Here is a 16,847-nt window from a genome sequence, read left to right on the forward strand (position 1 = left end):
CCTTTGGAAGGCTGCTGTATTTTGCCTTCTTGATCTAATGGATCTTTGTTTTTGTTGACAATTTTGGCCTTTTCCCATAAGCTGTCAGAAGTGCAGTAGATAGATGCCATGATTAGCACTGCTAATGGTGCTACACTAGGTGCAGGGACAAACTAGAGTATTTTTCCTGTGTTGAAGAAGACAGATATTTTTCAGTGTAACTATTCTATTGGATGCCAACTCCAACTGCAAAGGGTCTTGGTTGGGCAATTTGAGTTTGAGTCTGCAGCCAGAAACACCCTACGAAACCAAGCTCCCCGTTTGAGCCTGTAATCATGAACACTTTATGTGTAATCTGGGGACAGGCACTCTTAGCTGCCAGATCTACGTGAGTAGATGTGAGGCACTTCCATGGATAATGAAGATGCCATCTCTTAGGGCTAATGGCTGGAAAGGAAAAACGACTGACTGCTTTCCCATGTTTTAGAACCTGCTTAAAGGAAGAATGGAGAAGACACAGAGCTGTCTAAAAGTCGAAGCTGAATATCTCAGAGTGCTTGAAACAGCTTCATTGCCAGTGTCAAGAATAATTCATGGGGTGGAACCTGTATTGCTTGGAGTGCACCTTGCCAGATGGGGCTGCATTTTATTATTCCTCAGCTGCCATCCATGGTCTTCAAAATTGAGGGGTTTGGAGTGTATGAACAGACATCTGGGTGCTTTGTAGGCATGGAGGGCAGCAGAATACTTCTATGAGTTTTTCTCAGGCTGAATTCCTTGATGTTTGGTAGTCATCTATTGTCTGCTCAGTTTCTTGTGTTTGAAGATCTCTGTGAGGAGGGGAAAAAATAATAAAAAAAAAAAGCCAAGTCCTCTGTCAAGGGGATAAATAATTTAATGTAAATAAAGGTGCTCATTTCAACAGAGAAATGATCAAATCACACTTTTAGGTCTCCACAGGAAGACACAAATTGGGCATGGGAATGCCTTGATGGGGTACATAAGATATACACGAGAACAACAGAATGTAGGCTTAGGCAAATCAGTCTTGTAGAAATAAAAGCTGTTCAAATTAAGTGATCCCTGCAGTACATGCTTGAATACATTCATGTTTTCAGCTTTCATTAATTTCAAAAGTATTTTTTTATTAGTTCAATGATTTTCATATACATTTTCTCAGTTGCATCAAGGCCCCAGATGAAATCAAGATGTCCCCATGTAGGAAACTGCTCATGGTAAATGAGATTACTAATCTGAGGAAGTAGCCTTGCCATGTCTTTTGGATCTGCAAATGTGTCCTCTCCTCCACTCCAAACAGCAATTGGTATGGTTATCTCCTCTATCTTGTACACAGGAGGAGCAGTCTGTAAGAAGGGAAGAAGCCTGAGTAAATGCTGTTGTATCAAAATTTATGTTTAGGGAAGGATTCTGTGCAAACATCTCTCTTTCTCTTTCCTGATATTCAGAGTGTGAAGATCTGTAAGTTTTGTTGGGGCATGGAGTGCAACTGTTCATTTTAGTTTTCATGCTTGGAACTTAAGTGACAAGGAAATAATTTGGCCATTTATAATTTCACTCTAGAAAATTTCTGAGACAGTATGCGAGATAGAAATGGACTGATTATACCTCTGGAGTCTTTCTGTCTGTGGAAAGCAGACAGCACAGGACACTGCAAGTCAAATGTGCTGGTTAAAAGTGAAATGATTGTCAGTCCATTGGAGAGATCACTGTAGCTGTGAAATTCATTTCCTCCCTTAATTGAAAGGCAGATCCTGAAGATTTTGGGGGAGTTGGAGAGCACTGTACCCATCCGGTCCCAGGACTTGGGTGTGGCTCTTTGCCTTTTGAGAATGACATTTAAGTTGGCATGTCATTGGACACATCCCTGCATCAGTAGGGGAGGCAAAAGGAACTTCTGTTAGCTGTCTGCAAGGATTGTCCATGCCATGTCTGTGAATAGACTTTTATACTTTTGTGTGTGATTCAGTTGAAACATAGCCTGAGACCCCTCTTTCCCTTGGTAGCATTCACATGTGCTAAAATTTGAATTTTTCTATTCTTAGTTTTGCCAGGACCCAAGAATTAGTTCTGAAGGAAAACATATTGCCTTACCTGGTTGTATTTCTTCATGTTTTCCTTAGAGCCATAGTTGTAAGCTTGAAATTGGTCTGTATGTGCTAGCTGTTAAAAGAACAGATAAAATGAAAGTGACAGGAGACCAAGAAGCAGAGTGCAGGAGGCATTTTACTGCCTATGATTTAAGTCAAGGCTTGGGTAGTGGACTGTGAGTTACTCCCCCACCTTTCTCTGGTTGCAGGCTTCCTGGATATTGTGGGTAGATCATAGGATAAGTGGCTTCATTGCCTTTTCTCTTGCTAGTTTTTTATCATGATCCTTTTCTTCCACCCTTGGTATGTTTTATTACTTACAATTTTGCTTTACTACCTTGGGTAACTAAGGTTGGGGTTTGTGTTCGTAATACAGAGTTGGGTTCAGTTGTCCCATGGAAAGAGAACCTGAATGTCTATAATGTGTCAGGGCTATTACTAGTCTAGTGTAATATGCCTTGCAGGACTGATGAGTGAAGAGTTAAATACATATACCTGGAGTTTTTTGTTTGTTTTGGTGATTTTATTTTTTGCATGAACATGACAAGTAATTTCATTTGTGAGTAGTTGTATGTAATAAAGGCTGAAAGAAAGCCAGGGCCTGTCAATGTAGAAAACCTTTACTTCAAGGATTTAAGTAGCTGGGTGTGTGCTAGAAATCTGCTTGTGGATTGTCTTTGCTATTTGATCTTGCTGTATCTGTGTTTGCTTTTATCCACCTGACTTTGTTAAAGGCTGGCAAAATGGACTGTAAAGTCACTAGCTGTCAGTGGTTTTTCTCCATTTCCTGGCTAGTTGTATCTTGTGGGACTGACTGCTGGGAATCATTGCCAAGGGTGTCTTCAAGAGCAAATCTACATTCTAGACTACATTAAGTGTGCAGGTGCTCATGGCAGCAGGTGAGAAAGTGTGATGGTCAGTTTCCCAGATCCGTAATCTCTGGATTTCCTTGTAGGCTGTTGGTTGCATAAAAAGCAGTAGTAAGATGTTTGTACATCTGTGCACAGTTATACCTGTTGCCAATGAATAATATTCTGTACTGATGTTCCAGCTGGGGAATGTCCTACGTATGTGTCTATTCGACTCTGAGGAGAAAGCAGAAATTTTATAAAGACAGAAACCCAGTGTTGTGACAGAATAAAAATGCAAATAAACTGAGCAACATACTGCTGCTGTATTAAACCTCCATACTAATGGGATATTCTTCGAATATCAGACAGAAAACGGAGAAGCAGACTTCAGAATAGCTGGTTAAGAGTATGTATCTGCATGCCCTCTCCAGGAAAGCAGTACATTCCACGAAGACAGTACTGCTGTGGGATGCTATGCCCAGCAAAACTGGGGAAAAACCTTCCAACTCTTTCAAAGGAGACTTCCCATCTCACACCAGACCCCCATGCATCTATAAGTCTTATGAAGATTTGGTTTTTTCTTCACTTCACTCCTAGTCCTAAAGAAGCCAACTTACAAAACTGATACATTTTGTTTCTGTTTGTATTTTTTGTAGTTCTATTAGGGAGATGTTCCAGTTCCATCTCCCCAGATTCTTCCTCAGCCATGTCATCTTGCCCTGAGGACCACATGAGTGACTTAACAAATCAGGAAATATCCTTAATGGTTTAGCTCTTTAATTCAAAAAGGGCTGCAATGCCTTTAATTTCTTTTGCATTGAACCTTTGATTCTAACTGCTTTCTCATATGTGCTTTTAAGAAGTGGTTATAGATGGAAAAAATGCCCCCCCCCCCGTCATTACAGATATTGCAGTAATAAACATTATACAGCCAGCTTCTGCACTTTGGCCACTGTAAAGGGGATTGACACCACAGTGTCCATATGCTGGCAAGCACACAGAAAACCCTTCTGTCTCTCCTTCCCCTCTGACTGATGCATTAGTGTTTGTGAATCCCACTGTAGGTGTGCTGCACTTCTCAGCACAACATAAGGAGTTTGTGTAGCTCTGCACCTTGTAGATTGAGCTGTTGGGTCCACTTCTAAGGTCAACAAAATGGGAAAATGCCCCTTACGGTTGTTCTTTGGGACCAAGTTTTGGTGCAAGTAGTCTTAAAAGTGGGAATTAAAAAGGGGCTTTTTCCTGACTTTTAGCTATTCCAGTGTTCAGAGGACCCCAGTGTCCACATGTCAAGGGAAGAAACTAGCAACTGTATTGCCAAGAATAAATCCGACTCCATCATTCACTGTCTCTTTTTAAAGTACATCTGTGCGTGACCAATTCTGGTTGGCTTAGCCCCCAGTAAGAGTACATCTATTGACATATACAATATAGGTGTAGTCTGAATTCAGTCCTTTCTTTCTGGAATAGGAATGTGCCCAGTTGTTGGTCCCATCCATCACTACCTCTAGTCATGCTGCTGCTGTTGACAGCACACAATGTCCTGGCATTCCCTCAGTCTGCTGAGAACTATGTTGTGGTTTATGTATGTTTACATGCACGACAGTAACTGAGTAAGGAGAGAATGTACAAGTGAAACTTCCAAAATCACTTTAGTTTTACTTTGAATAGGTGTTCTTGCATATGCTTACCGTGTTCAGATTTTTTATGCTTCCTCCAGCTATGTAACAGAGAACATGGGCACAAAACTTATCCAGGTTTGTACATAACTGTGTCACGGGTCCTTTCAGAAATCCGATCTGGTGAAAGGCTCCTTTGCAGCCGAATATTAACTGAAGGAAAGGAAAAGTGCAACACTTTTTTTTCTTGTTACAGAAGCATTTTATGCAGGAAATTGTAGCTAATAGCCTAGCATCCTAGAGCAGTATTCAAAGAGTGCTGAAACAGCTTACCCTCACAGTACCCCTTAAAACACTCTCTTCCCCATTTATTCTTCCTTTTTCATATTATTATAATCAATCCTGGAGGAAGCCATCCTTCTATTTCTAGTGTAATGACCTCAATACCTAATCATTTTTGAAGTCCCAGAGACTGCCATGGCTGCTATTGCATTGGTTTAGTTCCTCCTGCATGAGGCCAGCAAAATATTAGTTAAACTGCAAGAGTTCTACAACAAGATAGAGTTTCACTAGTCTCCTGCTTCACAGGGATCTGCTGCTGAAAGCTCTGTATCCTGACTGTTTTCCCCATGGAGTTTGGGAACAGATTTTTCAAGAGCACTCCATTCATCCCAAGCTCAGTGTCAGCAGGTCACTTGTTTGGGAACACTTCATCTCAGGCTGAGTGAACCTCGTGAAGGTTAGTAAAACATTGGGCCCCTTAGAAGGAAAAATGACATACCCTGAGCAGTGGTTCAGGAAGATTTGTTATCCTAACCAGAATGCTTGTAGCATGTGGGCATGCAGTTACTGGACTCAGAGCAAAGAACACTTTCACCCGTTGAGCCAGCTCAGGGTACGTAGAAAATGCTATGAAGCCTGCAAACAGAGAAGAGACAGACTGAGTTAGTGAAGATATCTTCCACAGATAAATTAAATATATAAACAGTAGGTACTGATACCAGATTTGCCGTCTGTTGTTCATGTTTGTCTGTGCTGCGTGTTTTGCTTACGGCAAGTGTTGAAGATAAGTCTTGAAACTAAATTTATTTGGTAGGCAAAGTTCATTCTGGGGTTTAGAGCATGTCTGGGCATTGCCTTCATCAGAACAGTTTTTGTAGCAACATGTTAATGAGGTTTTCATGTTAACATTAATTCCCTCTAAAGTTCAAGAAACACTCATTAAAAAATGAGTTTTTCAGATTATAGTTTATTATATTATATATATAATATAGATATTATCTGTTTATGTTTTCATGAAGAAATTGTACAATAATCAGCTGAATACTGGGAGGTTTGAATGTTTTCAACTGATTGTTTGCATCACCAGTAGCTGAAGAAAGCCTAGATGGTTAGTTTGTTTTGCCTTGTGGGTCTTTAAATCTCTTATGAGAGGCAAAGAAGGTAAGATCTGGAGCTGTGATAATATTATGATTTTCCCACTCTTCCTTCTCTTTTTTTTCTGGGTTGTTTACACTAATGAACTAGCAGTTGTTCATTTCTGATCAATATCTGTTCATGGATCTTACATATAAACCATAAATATCAAGAGCTTTCAACTGATGCTAGAAGAAAGTTAGGTGCATTCAGAGGCCATGAAATAAATTAATGCTAAAGGTTGGGCCTAAGAGAAAAGAAGTTAATAATATTTTTTCTTTCCTAATTTTCAGTCTCTGGCACTATGCTTTTAAACATTAATGTGGCCAGTTATAGCCACTCATGAACTACGCTTTAAATTGTAGGATTGACATTAAGTCTCATGACTTAGTAATGTTGAGGTTATTTTTCCTTGTCTTCTGTTAATTTAAATTATGTATTATATGTGATGTTTTATCTTTTTAGTTTTTCTGCTATTAGGTTTATTTGCTTATTAATGGTGACCAAAACTGTTTTTAGAAAAGTTTTGCCTATTTTCCAAATCTCAACCCAGAAAATCCTCTATGTTTTTCTAGCTCTCTGTGAACAAGAAAAACAACAGAATCAATGGGGAGACCCACCTACTGATCAGATAGGAACATGAATCATTGTGAATAAGTGTCCTAACATTACCTGCAGTTGCGCCTTCAGAGTGACCAATATAATACACATCCTTCTGTCCAGTTTTATTCATGATGAAGTACAGCTCTGCTGGAATATCATATTTACCCATTTCATCAAAGCTAAAGGGAGAAACACAAAAAGCTTGCAGATAATTCAGCCATCACAGAGTGAGTTACTGAATGTCAGTTTTGTTCCTTGCACTCAGCAGGACCCATTGAAGGATGAGGTTGCAGGCTGTGTCTGCTTGATTTGGGGAAGTGGGCAGAGGGACACAGCTGTACAGCCAGGCTGCCTGATGCCTTGGGCTCTCTGTGGAGCAGATGCCAGTTTTGCCTGACAGCTGCAGCCCTTGGGGAACTGAATTTAATCAACACTTTCACCAGCATGGGTTACAAAACACATTTCTTTCTCGGTTGAATTCAACTGTGAGATATTAGAGATCTCTAGACAAGGCTGCTCAGCCTGTTCTAGCTGAGGTTCTTGCTCTCCCTCTCACAGTACTCCCTTTTCCTCAGCATGATATTTAATTTCCCAGTGTCTGAAATTCCCAGCCAGTTCTCCCGACTCTGAGTAGCTACGAGCATCGTTCTTCATCTGGTTCTTTACTCTCCTTGGTTGGTGTAGATCCCGTTATGATGCTGGTTTAGGTAAAAGGCATAAGGCTGAAGCTGTCTAGTCCCCTTGGAGTTTCTATGTTGAGTAATTCTCTCTCTACAGAGTACCTGAACTTCCAGAATTCTTTCTGGCTGGGATTAAGGGTCCTGTGTTTTAAAGACCAAGTGTTCCCTCGGGTGTTTCCCAGCCAGACATCACAGCCAGCATCTGCGAGGATGAAGCCCAAGCTGTCGTTGTGCAGGTTAGAAATCCAGTGAGTAGCATCTCCTAGAAAAGCATGCTGTAGGAAGACTACAGGCCTTTGCCCTGAAAAAGATTAAAATATTCTTAATTGGAGCAGTAATTAACATTGGAGTGCAGAGTTCAGCTTGTGAGAGGTTTCCTTCTTCAAGAAGCTCCCAGGAGAACTATACTTAGATATTATTCTGAGAAACCTGGAGGTTTGTTCCATGCAAGCAGGAACCTTTTTATGACATTTCATAGCCATTTTATGACAGGTCTGGCAAATAAAGAATTTACTGAGGAGGCCTGTCCCTACCTCTTCTAGCACTGGAAAGCCAACTTACAGGGCCTATGCTGAAACCATCTACCCAAAGCTGAAAACTGCTGAAGGCGTAATAGTGTATGGAAGACAAAGAAAAATTCATCCAAAGAAGCATATCCACCCTTAGGTAACAAAGTGAGCAGGGCTGAGAGGCCCTTCATCTAACCTTGGTTAGCCTTACTTTGAGAGTCAGGCTGGTCCAAATGGTCTCCAAAGGAAGAGATCCAATTAGGAGAAATATCCAATTATCTGAAATAAATAATTCTATAATTCTAACAAGGAGTACTAAACAAAGTAGCGGTACCTAGGATTTCAAATTTCAGCTAGACATTTTTATTCCATTCAGAAAATATGATGAAACTACTGATGCAATGCATTTGCTTTTCACTGATGACATGATTTCTTACCTCCTTCCTCAAGAATATCTCTGTCCTTCAGAAGCCCAGGAATGAATATTCATATGCCTAACCTCAGAGGCTTTGTTATCAGGCTTCTATTTTATATGTTTATTACTTAGTGTGTTAATACAAAACCTTCCCAAATCCAGTTTACCAATCCATCCCCACAGGTCATTTAAGCAAAAAAATCCCAAACTGGGATACGACAAAATTATTAGAAAAGTCTGAAATAAGGGCAGAGGCAGTGAATGTGCAGACTTCAGATGGATTCAGTGTTCAAACCACATTTCTGATGAGATGCTGTTGTGGAGATAGAAAGGTGTGGTACATGCCATTGCATGTGCCAAGGGGAGGGGACCCAAGTAGGAGTTGGGTTTCAGACATTCTTTATGTCCTATAACTCTGTCACACCTGTATTTCGGCTGTTCCTCCCAGCAGGAATTCTGAAAACAGCAAGAATGTATCCATCCTCTGTTGTAACTTCATATTCCTCACTGGGGTACCCATGATATCTGATAATTTCACTCTGCAGAAAGCCAAAGGAGAGTTTGTTAACGTGCAAGTTGTCCTGTTCTGGAAGGTAACCAAAATGAACAGTGTGGATGTGAGATGTACTGTGATGGCAGGGCAAGGCCCCTGGCCACAAGAACCTTGGCTGACAATAAATATTACAGGTCTTGTAAAAAGACGCAGCAGAGTCCTCTCCAGACCTGCTTAGATTGTAGTCGTTTGGTTTTTGGCTCCCTATTATGGGACAAAGCAGAACTGTACTCAGTGACTAACCTTTTGGGAGACAAGCTGTCATGCTTTGCAAGGTTGATACAGATTGTACCTTTCTACAGATTAAATATGCCGCCCTATCTGCATAAGACAATGCTAAAAGCTGTGGGGAGGTCCATAATGACTCCTTTCTTGCCAAAATGTGGTTGGGCAAGCCATGCAGGCAAGGCAAATAAGGGTGGAGACCTCGTCAAAGGAACTGATAAGACCACCTACACCTAATTTTGCATGTACTCTGAGGAAATCTTTGGTGCTTCAGGGCAAGCCATCTTGGATTAGTTTGTGTTGTGAGAATCTGCTGTTTGAAGGAGGGGTTCAACTTCTCCTACCTCTGAGCAAACAGGTTGTTATGGAAGGGCAGACCTTTGCTTCACTTGAGATTAGAAACCAGCCTTTGCCTCCACTGCAAAGGAATTCTTCTCTGTGGCAGCCCAGACTGTTCAGATAGGAGACTCAAGGTTTCTTCCAGGCTGTTGCTGGAGGGCTCTTTGTCCTCTTGCCAGGTTCGCACTCCTCCCTTTGTGCGGTAGCCCAAAATACCAACATGTGTTAAAAAAGCTGGCTGCAAACATTTGTCATGAGGCATGACGCAGCTTCACGTTTATCATGTATCTGTTGGGGTTCACCCTAAACACATGCAGCAAAAGTCTGTTGTTCAGTTTGATATGGACTGGAGCACGTAATCTGTGCTATGGCCACAGTCCAGGTCTGAGTCCAGTTGCTGGGATCAAAATTCAGTAGCCTGGGCATCCAGTGCTCTTCAGGAGGTTCTAGGGAGTTGCCTAGCCTTGGAGCCAAAAGTAGCAGCCAGCATTCTCTAGCTGTGCACTGTGACACAGTGCTATGTGTCTGCCCTCGTGCAATATGTCCCTGGCACGTTGTGAGCCAGCCCTCATTTTGATGGTGACTCTAAGGCAGTGGTTTTGGAAACAGCAGATTGGGAAAATGGAAAATGTAAAAGGGGCCCTTCTTAGCTTCCTGACAAGGACTGTTTGTTATGGAACAGTGGTAATGGTACTGGGAGAGAAGCTTTAGAAAGAAAGGGGGAGAAGGTGATCCAACTTACAACATTCATAAAGCATTCAGGGTTGCGAGTCTTCTTGTATGGGTTTGTGTCTGCACTCAGAGTGGAGGATGCTGTGAATCCTGCTGAAAAGGCAACTCCCTGGGAGCAGAGCAGCAGGAGGAGGCACCACATCTTGGGGCTGTGTGAAAGAGCACATGCAGGGGTGTGTCTGTTAGGAAGGGAGTGGTGTGGAATTCCACTAGAAGACCCAGGTGAGAAATCTCCTGAAGGTTGCCCAAGGTCTGTTTCCCAAAGGGCAGAATAAGTATCTGTGTGAGAAGGGGTTGTGTACAGTTCACCCTGTTTAACAGGTAGGGTTGCAGAACAGGATAATAAAACACTTTGGGATACGATGCAAGAATATGCCTGAGCACTCTGTAGATTCCTAGAGAACTGTGGTCAATAGGCAAGGCCAGCTCTTGGTATGTCTAGGAGAAGCTTGACAAAGAAGCATGAGTACCTCAGATGACTATCACCCAGCTTACCTGCCTTTATCTCTCTCCACTCTTCTGCCAGCAGAAGAGGTGAACAGAGCAGAAAGTATTGTTTGATTCCTGTCTCCTCAGGAATGAGGTGAGAGAGAATCAGGGTGGGCTCTCTTTAAACCTGCCCTCTCCTCTTCTGTGATCAAATGCCATTCCTAGGGCTGTCAGTGGCATGCTGGGGGGAGGGATCAGATAATGAGGCTCATGAAGGGGCCAGAAGTGATTCAAGGACTCTGTGAGGAGATGTACTTGGCTTAGGGGAACATACTTGCACCGGTTCAGTGCAGCTTGTGCTTTCATCACAGGATGATGTGCCCAAGACCAGGTTCAAGTCCTGCTTGAAATTAGTTCCTCTGAGAATATGAAGCAAACAAGGTGGCCATGTGTGGCTCCCCAAAATTCCCATGAGTCAGTTCCCAGTCAGCCTTACCTCTCAGCCACAAGCCAAGCAGCCTGAGCAGTGAGCAGTGGATCCTGAGACTGCTTTTGTGTTGCCAAGGGCCTGTCTCCTTTCTGTCTTAGAAATGGCTGTCCAGAGTGCAAATCTTGTATTGGTCATGGGGAGGTGAGATCTTGCCCTTTCCTGGGTTGACTGGAGGTGCCAGATTAGCTTTTCTGAATAGAAATTGCAGAGTGCAGTTGACCTAGTACAAGTTTATGTCCACTCCACCTACAGTAGGAGTAGGAGATATTGCTTCCAGGCTTTAGTCTTTATTTTCCAGAATCCAGGTCCATGAGAGCAGGAACACTGCTCTCTGTGACCCTCCCAGACCTTTTTTTCGACATGAAAATTTTGACTTGAATACAACCTAGGAAAGGGAAGAACAGATTCTGTGACCCAGAAAGTTACTGAGTGTGGGATTATGGGCTAAAATTGTTTGGAGAGCAAGAGAAGTGCTCACAACTTCAGTGCTCCTTGCCTACAAGACAGCTGGAGGGGATGGGATTTGGGGATAGGATTATTCTTTCTAAAAAACTGTACAAAGAAGATTAAAGCATGAAGCTCAGTACTGTGCTCACACATTCTGGAAGAGCCCTTATACATCTGATTTTTGTTGTATGCTGTGCTTGAATGTGGGAGGACAGAATGAAGGCTGTGAAGGGAAGAGTAGCAGCCATTCTGCATGTGTATAAAGACCATAAAGATCAGGCAGGAAAACCAAATGTTCAACAATAGAATCCATGGGACAAAAGGTACACGTAATGCTTCAGTGTAAGGCTTCAGCTCATCAAGGTGTCTTGTAAGATTGCCTCACCAGTAATGACTGGGGACATTACTGCTCTTGTGAGCTTGGTTTCCTCAGAAGAAGAGGACATGCTTCTATGACAATGGTGTGTTTGTGTTAGTTCACCTTTCTGTCCATCTCATAATTAACTTTTGATGTAATTGTCAAATATCTGCCAAGTTCAGCACTGAGATACAAGCCTGTAAGGTAATGGGGTTCACAAGAGCTCCTGAGGACTGTTTGTCAGGGAAGGACTATTCAACGGGGTTTAGCCTTGCATGAGGGGAGGCAGGCTGAAGGCAGCTGTTGTATGTCCAGCAATCAGCTGAGCAGTCAGCAAGAGTGAGCAAATCAACTTTTCAGTGTCCATGTAGCTTCAAAGTAGCTACAGCATGCATGGTTTGTGAGTGAATTTTGTAGGACATATGTCTGTTGTATAGTTTTCATTAGGAAGTTAAGCAGACCCAGGAGACAAGTCTTTCTTAAAGCAGACATTAGACATGGAGAATGTAATTTTTAATGAAGAACAGAGGTTCTCATGCAGCCACATGTTTATTGAGTCTGCTTCTAGCATAAGTCATCTGCTATGATGAGATATGGTGCTCTATGAAGTTTATTTGTACTTGGAAATGTTCAATATCAAGATCAAGAGAAAATAAGACAGTATTCCCTGTCAAGTAATGGGGAATATGAACAGGATTTGTGGGAATGAGAGAGGGGTAACCAAGAGATTTTTTCAGTCTCTAAACGTCCTTATAGGAAAATATATTTTGACTTTTTGTGATATTCAATTTAACCTTTAAAATTGACTGAACAAATTTGAAGAAGTTAAATCTCATGAGTCATCAAACAGTTGAAATGAGGCAGCATTTGGAAACACCCAAAACTTTAAACTTGGCATCAAAACACATTCATTTGATTCCCTTTGTATATCAAATACTTCTTAATTTCTGTTGTCAAAACAGGAAGCCTCACAACTACATACTCAGGCAGTGCAACACTCTGTTTTGCTTTCTGCTGTTTTGTTCTGTTCTAGTGGGAGTAAAATATACCTCTTTCATTTGGGAATCTCATTTGGGAAGAAAAAGTTCCACTCAGCTTGTTTCCAAATCACTACCAAGATTAGTTGTGGCAATGCAGAGGCTAAATTATTCCTCTTGTTAGGGCAAACTTTCCTCAGTGCACTCTGTCATCACCTGGCTTAGCTGGCATGGCTCATGGACTTCCAGGTATTCACCTTTTAAATGAGATACAGCGGGCTGAGTACTATCAACCTTGGCAGGCTGCTACTCCCTTAAGCTTTAGGAATAAAGACAGGAGATGTGAGCAGCTGTTTCCACCTAGTGAGGTGAAATAACTGAGTAACTACTGGGCATGGTAAACTGTCATAAAAAAACATGCTTAGATGAAAAAATGGTCAGAGAGAGAAATGCTCTTCAAAGTTCTTTAGGTACTTCTAAGATTTAGTGAAACCAAACTGTTATAAAAGAACATGCTTAGATGGAAAAATGGTCAGAGAAAGAAATGCCCTTGAAAGTTCTTTAGGTACTTTTAAGATTTAGTGAAACTAAGATGAAACCCATTCCGAAATTCATCCTTCTACCCTTGTGCTTTAAGAAGTCTAAAATTTATTTCACAGAAGCTGTAAGGCAACCCCACACCAACCAGAAAAGCAACTGTGACTAAACACATATGAGAATTTGCTGCCTTACTCACTAACAAAGCATACATGTGCATATGGCAGGAAGGGGAGGTCCAGATTACACACACTGTTGCAATTCTGGGACATTCATTCCCTTGTTCTCAGACTGAAGAAAACAAGTAGAGAAAAATTAAATAGTTGCTCTTTTTCTTCCTTTTGTGCACGTCAAACTTATTTGTCTTCTAACTTGAGCAAAGAAGCACCTCTGTGCATAGCAGCAGGCTTACAGATCAGAGAGGCAAAACACTGTCTATTTTTACAACGAACTGCATAAAACCAAGACAGCACATCTTCGTGGAGACAGGCAACAGAGAAAGAGACCATGAACACATATGTACAAGCAACTTACCTCTGCTTTGACTGCCTTGCTTGTGTCTTCTGCCACTGTGCCTGCTCCGTCTCCACTAGCAGACTGATTCACTGGCAGAAACCTGCGCAGATAAAAGGAAGTCAAAACAAAATGAGCACTTCGGGGAAGCAGCTGTGAGTGTCATGAGCTGGCAGCATGTATTGTAGAGCGTGTTTAAGTGCTGATTTGGCAATGCTTCAGAAGTGGGGAAATCTTTGTGATGAAAAAGATCTGGTTTAATTCACAAACCCAAAATGCACTATGGAGCAGGAGAGTTTACAGACTACCTACAAATCAGTGGTTAGGATGTTTAGCTGGGACCTGGGTGTTCCAGTTCGCTGGGGCTGTGGCAGACCTTGACCAGTACTGTTGCCCAACTGAGGGGCTGCTTCAAATATAATCTTTTAAGATGAAAATGAGGAAGTGTCGAGCTTCTCTGAACACAGTCTCTCAAGAACAGTCTCTGCTATTGCTTTTCATTTGTTTATGTTAACTTTATGATTCCAGATTGACCTAAATCTGTTTCCCACTGAGCATCACAACTCATGAAACCCATCTTATTCTGCATTTATCACACTCCAGCACCAAAGAGTGCTTGAACACAACATACAACCTTTCACCCAGTGAGGGAACAAACAAGGGGTCTTGTTTATCCCAAGCCATTTTCATCAGCTCTGAAAACATGGTGTCTTTGGAGACCTTTGCCTAATGGCTGAATTAGTTATAGTCAGCCTGAGGGCTCAGTCCTCACTGAGATTGGTTTGATGACCATGGGCAGAAGGACTCGTTCTGTGCCCTTGGGCAGCTGGGCTATAAACCAAGCAGAATCCTCCTGTGTGAGGATCAACCTGTTCAGCCAATTCATTCACAAGTGTCTTCAGAAGAACTTATGTTTCTTCATGGGCTGATGAACATTTAGAAGAACATCAGATGAAAGGGTGTATTCTTGGGAACACCATTGCAAATGATATGGTACCTTTGACTAGTGGGGGAAGGAAAAGAGTGAAACAACAGGATGTCAGTGAAGGCACAGTAGCAGTTCTGCTTTACAATACAAAGTAAAGAATGTTGTTTGGGATAGTGAAAAATGTAATTTGGTATTTTCTCAGTAAAAAGCATTATAACTTGGCTTCTCTGATGTCNAAAACTTTCATTAAACCATAAATTAATCACTCAGAAGGACTTCTGCAACATGATGCCTCATCCCTGCTCATGTCCCAAGGTGAGATCAACAGTCCCCACAATGTGTCCAATGCTGTTTGCCCAACCTGCTTCTACTGATTTTCCAGAAAATTCAACACCCTGCCTCCTCTATGGTGTCTCAGGTAGTAAAATAGCTGTACAGTTGCAAGCTCTTTCCTAGGTGACCTTAAGGAATGCTCTGGCTACTTTCAGGTATATTGCAATTTCATTTACCATTGAAAGTATGGAAAACTTATAATGTAGGCCTCAGTCCTCATACATTTCCCCTACAAGCAGTGAGAGAGTTGAAAGATTGACTCTCTGAAGGGTATTTGACTCCAGGAATTTGTATTTGATGTAGGGAATGTCCTTGTCTGGAGGAGAGCTGTTTGGATTGAACTCTAGTTACATTTGTGAAGCAGAAGAAAACAGAACAGGCTTCAGTAGTGGGCTTAGAAGATGAAACAGGCCTGTTGTTTGTTTTGGAAGGGAAAGGTGCAGAAGTGGCAACAGCCATGGTTAATTTGTTTGGCTAATGAACCATTACGCCGAGTGAGGCACTGGTCTTTTGGTCATACAGTGTCACCAGTGAACTGTCTTAGTCTAACAGCTGTACCTGCCCTGGATAGCATCCCAGATTTGGCCCACATTAACATTTCATTCAAATGGAGAATGAAGTTGTCATGCTGAAAGGAAACCCCTAAATGCAATGTGTTTCTTTTCACAGTGAAGCTAATGGCATTTTATTGTGGAGGGATGGTGACCTATAATGCTGTAACCTAAAAACCATGGAGGTTACCCTTCAGCTGAGTGGTTTTGTGCAGTAACTACCTCTTTGAAAAAAGATTGGTAGAGTCATAGTTATCCTGGGAAATTAATAGGATGACAGTTTCTTCAGCACTGTTCTGAAAGCAGCCCTTTTCAGTAGTGGTCAAAGTGCTCTAAATACCCATGGGGTGGAGATAATGGATTCTTTCTAGCAATGTTTGGGTGCTTTTCATTTTATTGTTTAAACTCCAGAGAGGCTGCTCAGAGCCACCATAAAGGTCAGAACAGCTCAGCTGTGTGGTAACCAGTAGCTTACATGGGAAATAAAAGGAGATGTGAGATTCCTGCTGAGTTCAGGGTATAACTTTGAACCAAAGTGTCCTGTGGAAGTGTTGCCAAAATAAAATCGTCTCCTTTCTCCCACACTGGAAAGATCATGTACACAGATCCTGAAAGTGTTGTCAGGAGAGATCGAGTTTGTAAGTATTTCCCTATCTCAGGGTGGGCCCTGAACCCAAGTTTCCCAGCTTCCAAGTGCATGCTTGAACCATGAGACTGGCTGTTGTTTTCTGTTGGTCTCCCTGTGTCCCTTGCTCTTCCTCATGAAAACAGTGAGCAGTCCTGTTTAAAATTAAGACAAATCATCTTCTTTTCAGGAGTGAGGGTTTTTTTGTATTAATTCAGGTTTTGCTTTATGGTTATCATCTCATTTAATAAGAAAATTAATAAATACTACAACTGTTAGAGTTAGTCTCAGCTTACACTATGCCTTTAAATAATTGTCAAACCAATAAACTGAGAAATAATATGAAGAATGGAAAACATCTTGAGATCACTGAATGTATCCAGAGAAAGTAAGTGCTTTTGTTACTGTTACAGCCTAAAGAAGAGAGCAGGCTGCAAGCAAACCCTGTCCTCTGTTAGCAAAGTATGGTTATTGCAGAATCTAACCTGTATCAATCAAGAAAGTATTACAGAGCCACAGGGTTGCCAGAAAATATGAACTGCACTATCAGGATGCAAAAGGCATTGGAGTGACATGGGGTGTGCAGGAGGAACCCTTTCTTTGCCTCCAGATGCAACAGAAGGGGTTTTT

The 16,847-nt window shown here is 41.7% G+C and overlaps 1 protein-coding gene across 2 annotated transcripts; it reads right to left on the reverse strand.

Annotated features, from left to right (window-relative positions):
• Window positions 1-787: 787 nt before the first annotated feature.
• On the reverse strand, window positions 788-14,167 carry LOC108492052 (lysosomal acid lipase/cholesteryl ester hydrolase-like). 2 transcript variants are annotated; one of them, XM_017803869.1, is made up of 11 exons: window positions 14,093-14,167; window positions 13,802-13,883; window positions 10,040-10,178; window positions 8,605-8,719; window positions 7,359-7,557; window positions 6,646-6,755; window positions 5,339-5,475; window positions 4,630-4,770; window positions 3,101-3,172; window positions 2,092-2,160; window positions 788-1,343 (listed from the first exon to the last, which is right to left on the reverse strand). In XM_017803869.1, the coding sequence occupies exons 3-11, from the start codon at window positions 10,169-10,171 to the stop codon at window positions 1,110-1,112; spliced, it is 1,209 nt and encodes a 402-aa protein (XP_017659358.1). In that variant the 5' UTR covers window positions 10,172-10,178; window positions 13,802-13,883; window positions 14,093-14,167; the 3' UTR covers window positions 788-1,109. The 2 variants fall into 2 exon arrangements, with proteins under 2 accessions (XP_017659358.1, XP_017659359.1); XM_017803870.1 differs by lacking the exons at window positions 13,802-13,883; window positions 14,093-14,167 and adding an exon at window positions 10,955-11,024.
• Between the last annotated feature and the right edge of the window lie 2,680 nt (window positions 14,168-16,847).

Source organism: Lepidothrix coronata, unplaced genomic scaffold (assembly GCF_001604755.1).
Source record: "Lepidothrix coronata isolate B3197 unplaced genomic scaffold, Lepidothrix_coronata-1.0 Scaffold8, whole genome shotgun sequence".
NCBI classification, from domain to species: Eukaryota; Metazoa; Chordata; class Aves; order Passeriformes; family Pipridae; genus Lepidothrix; species Lepidothrix coronata.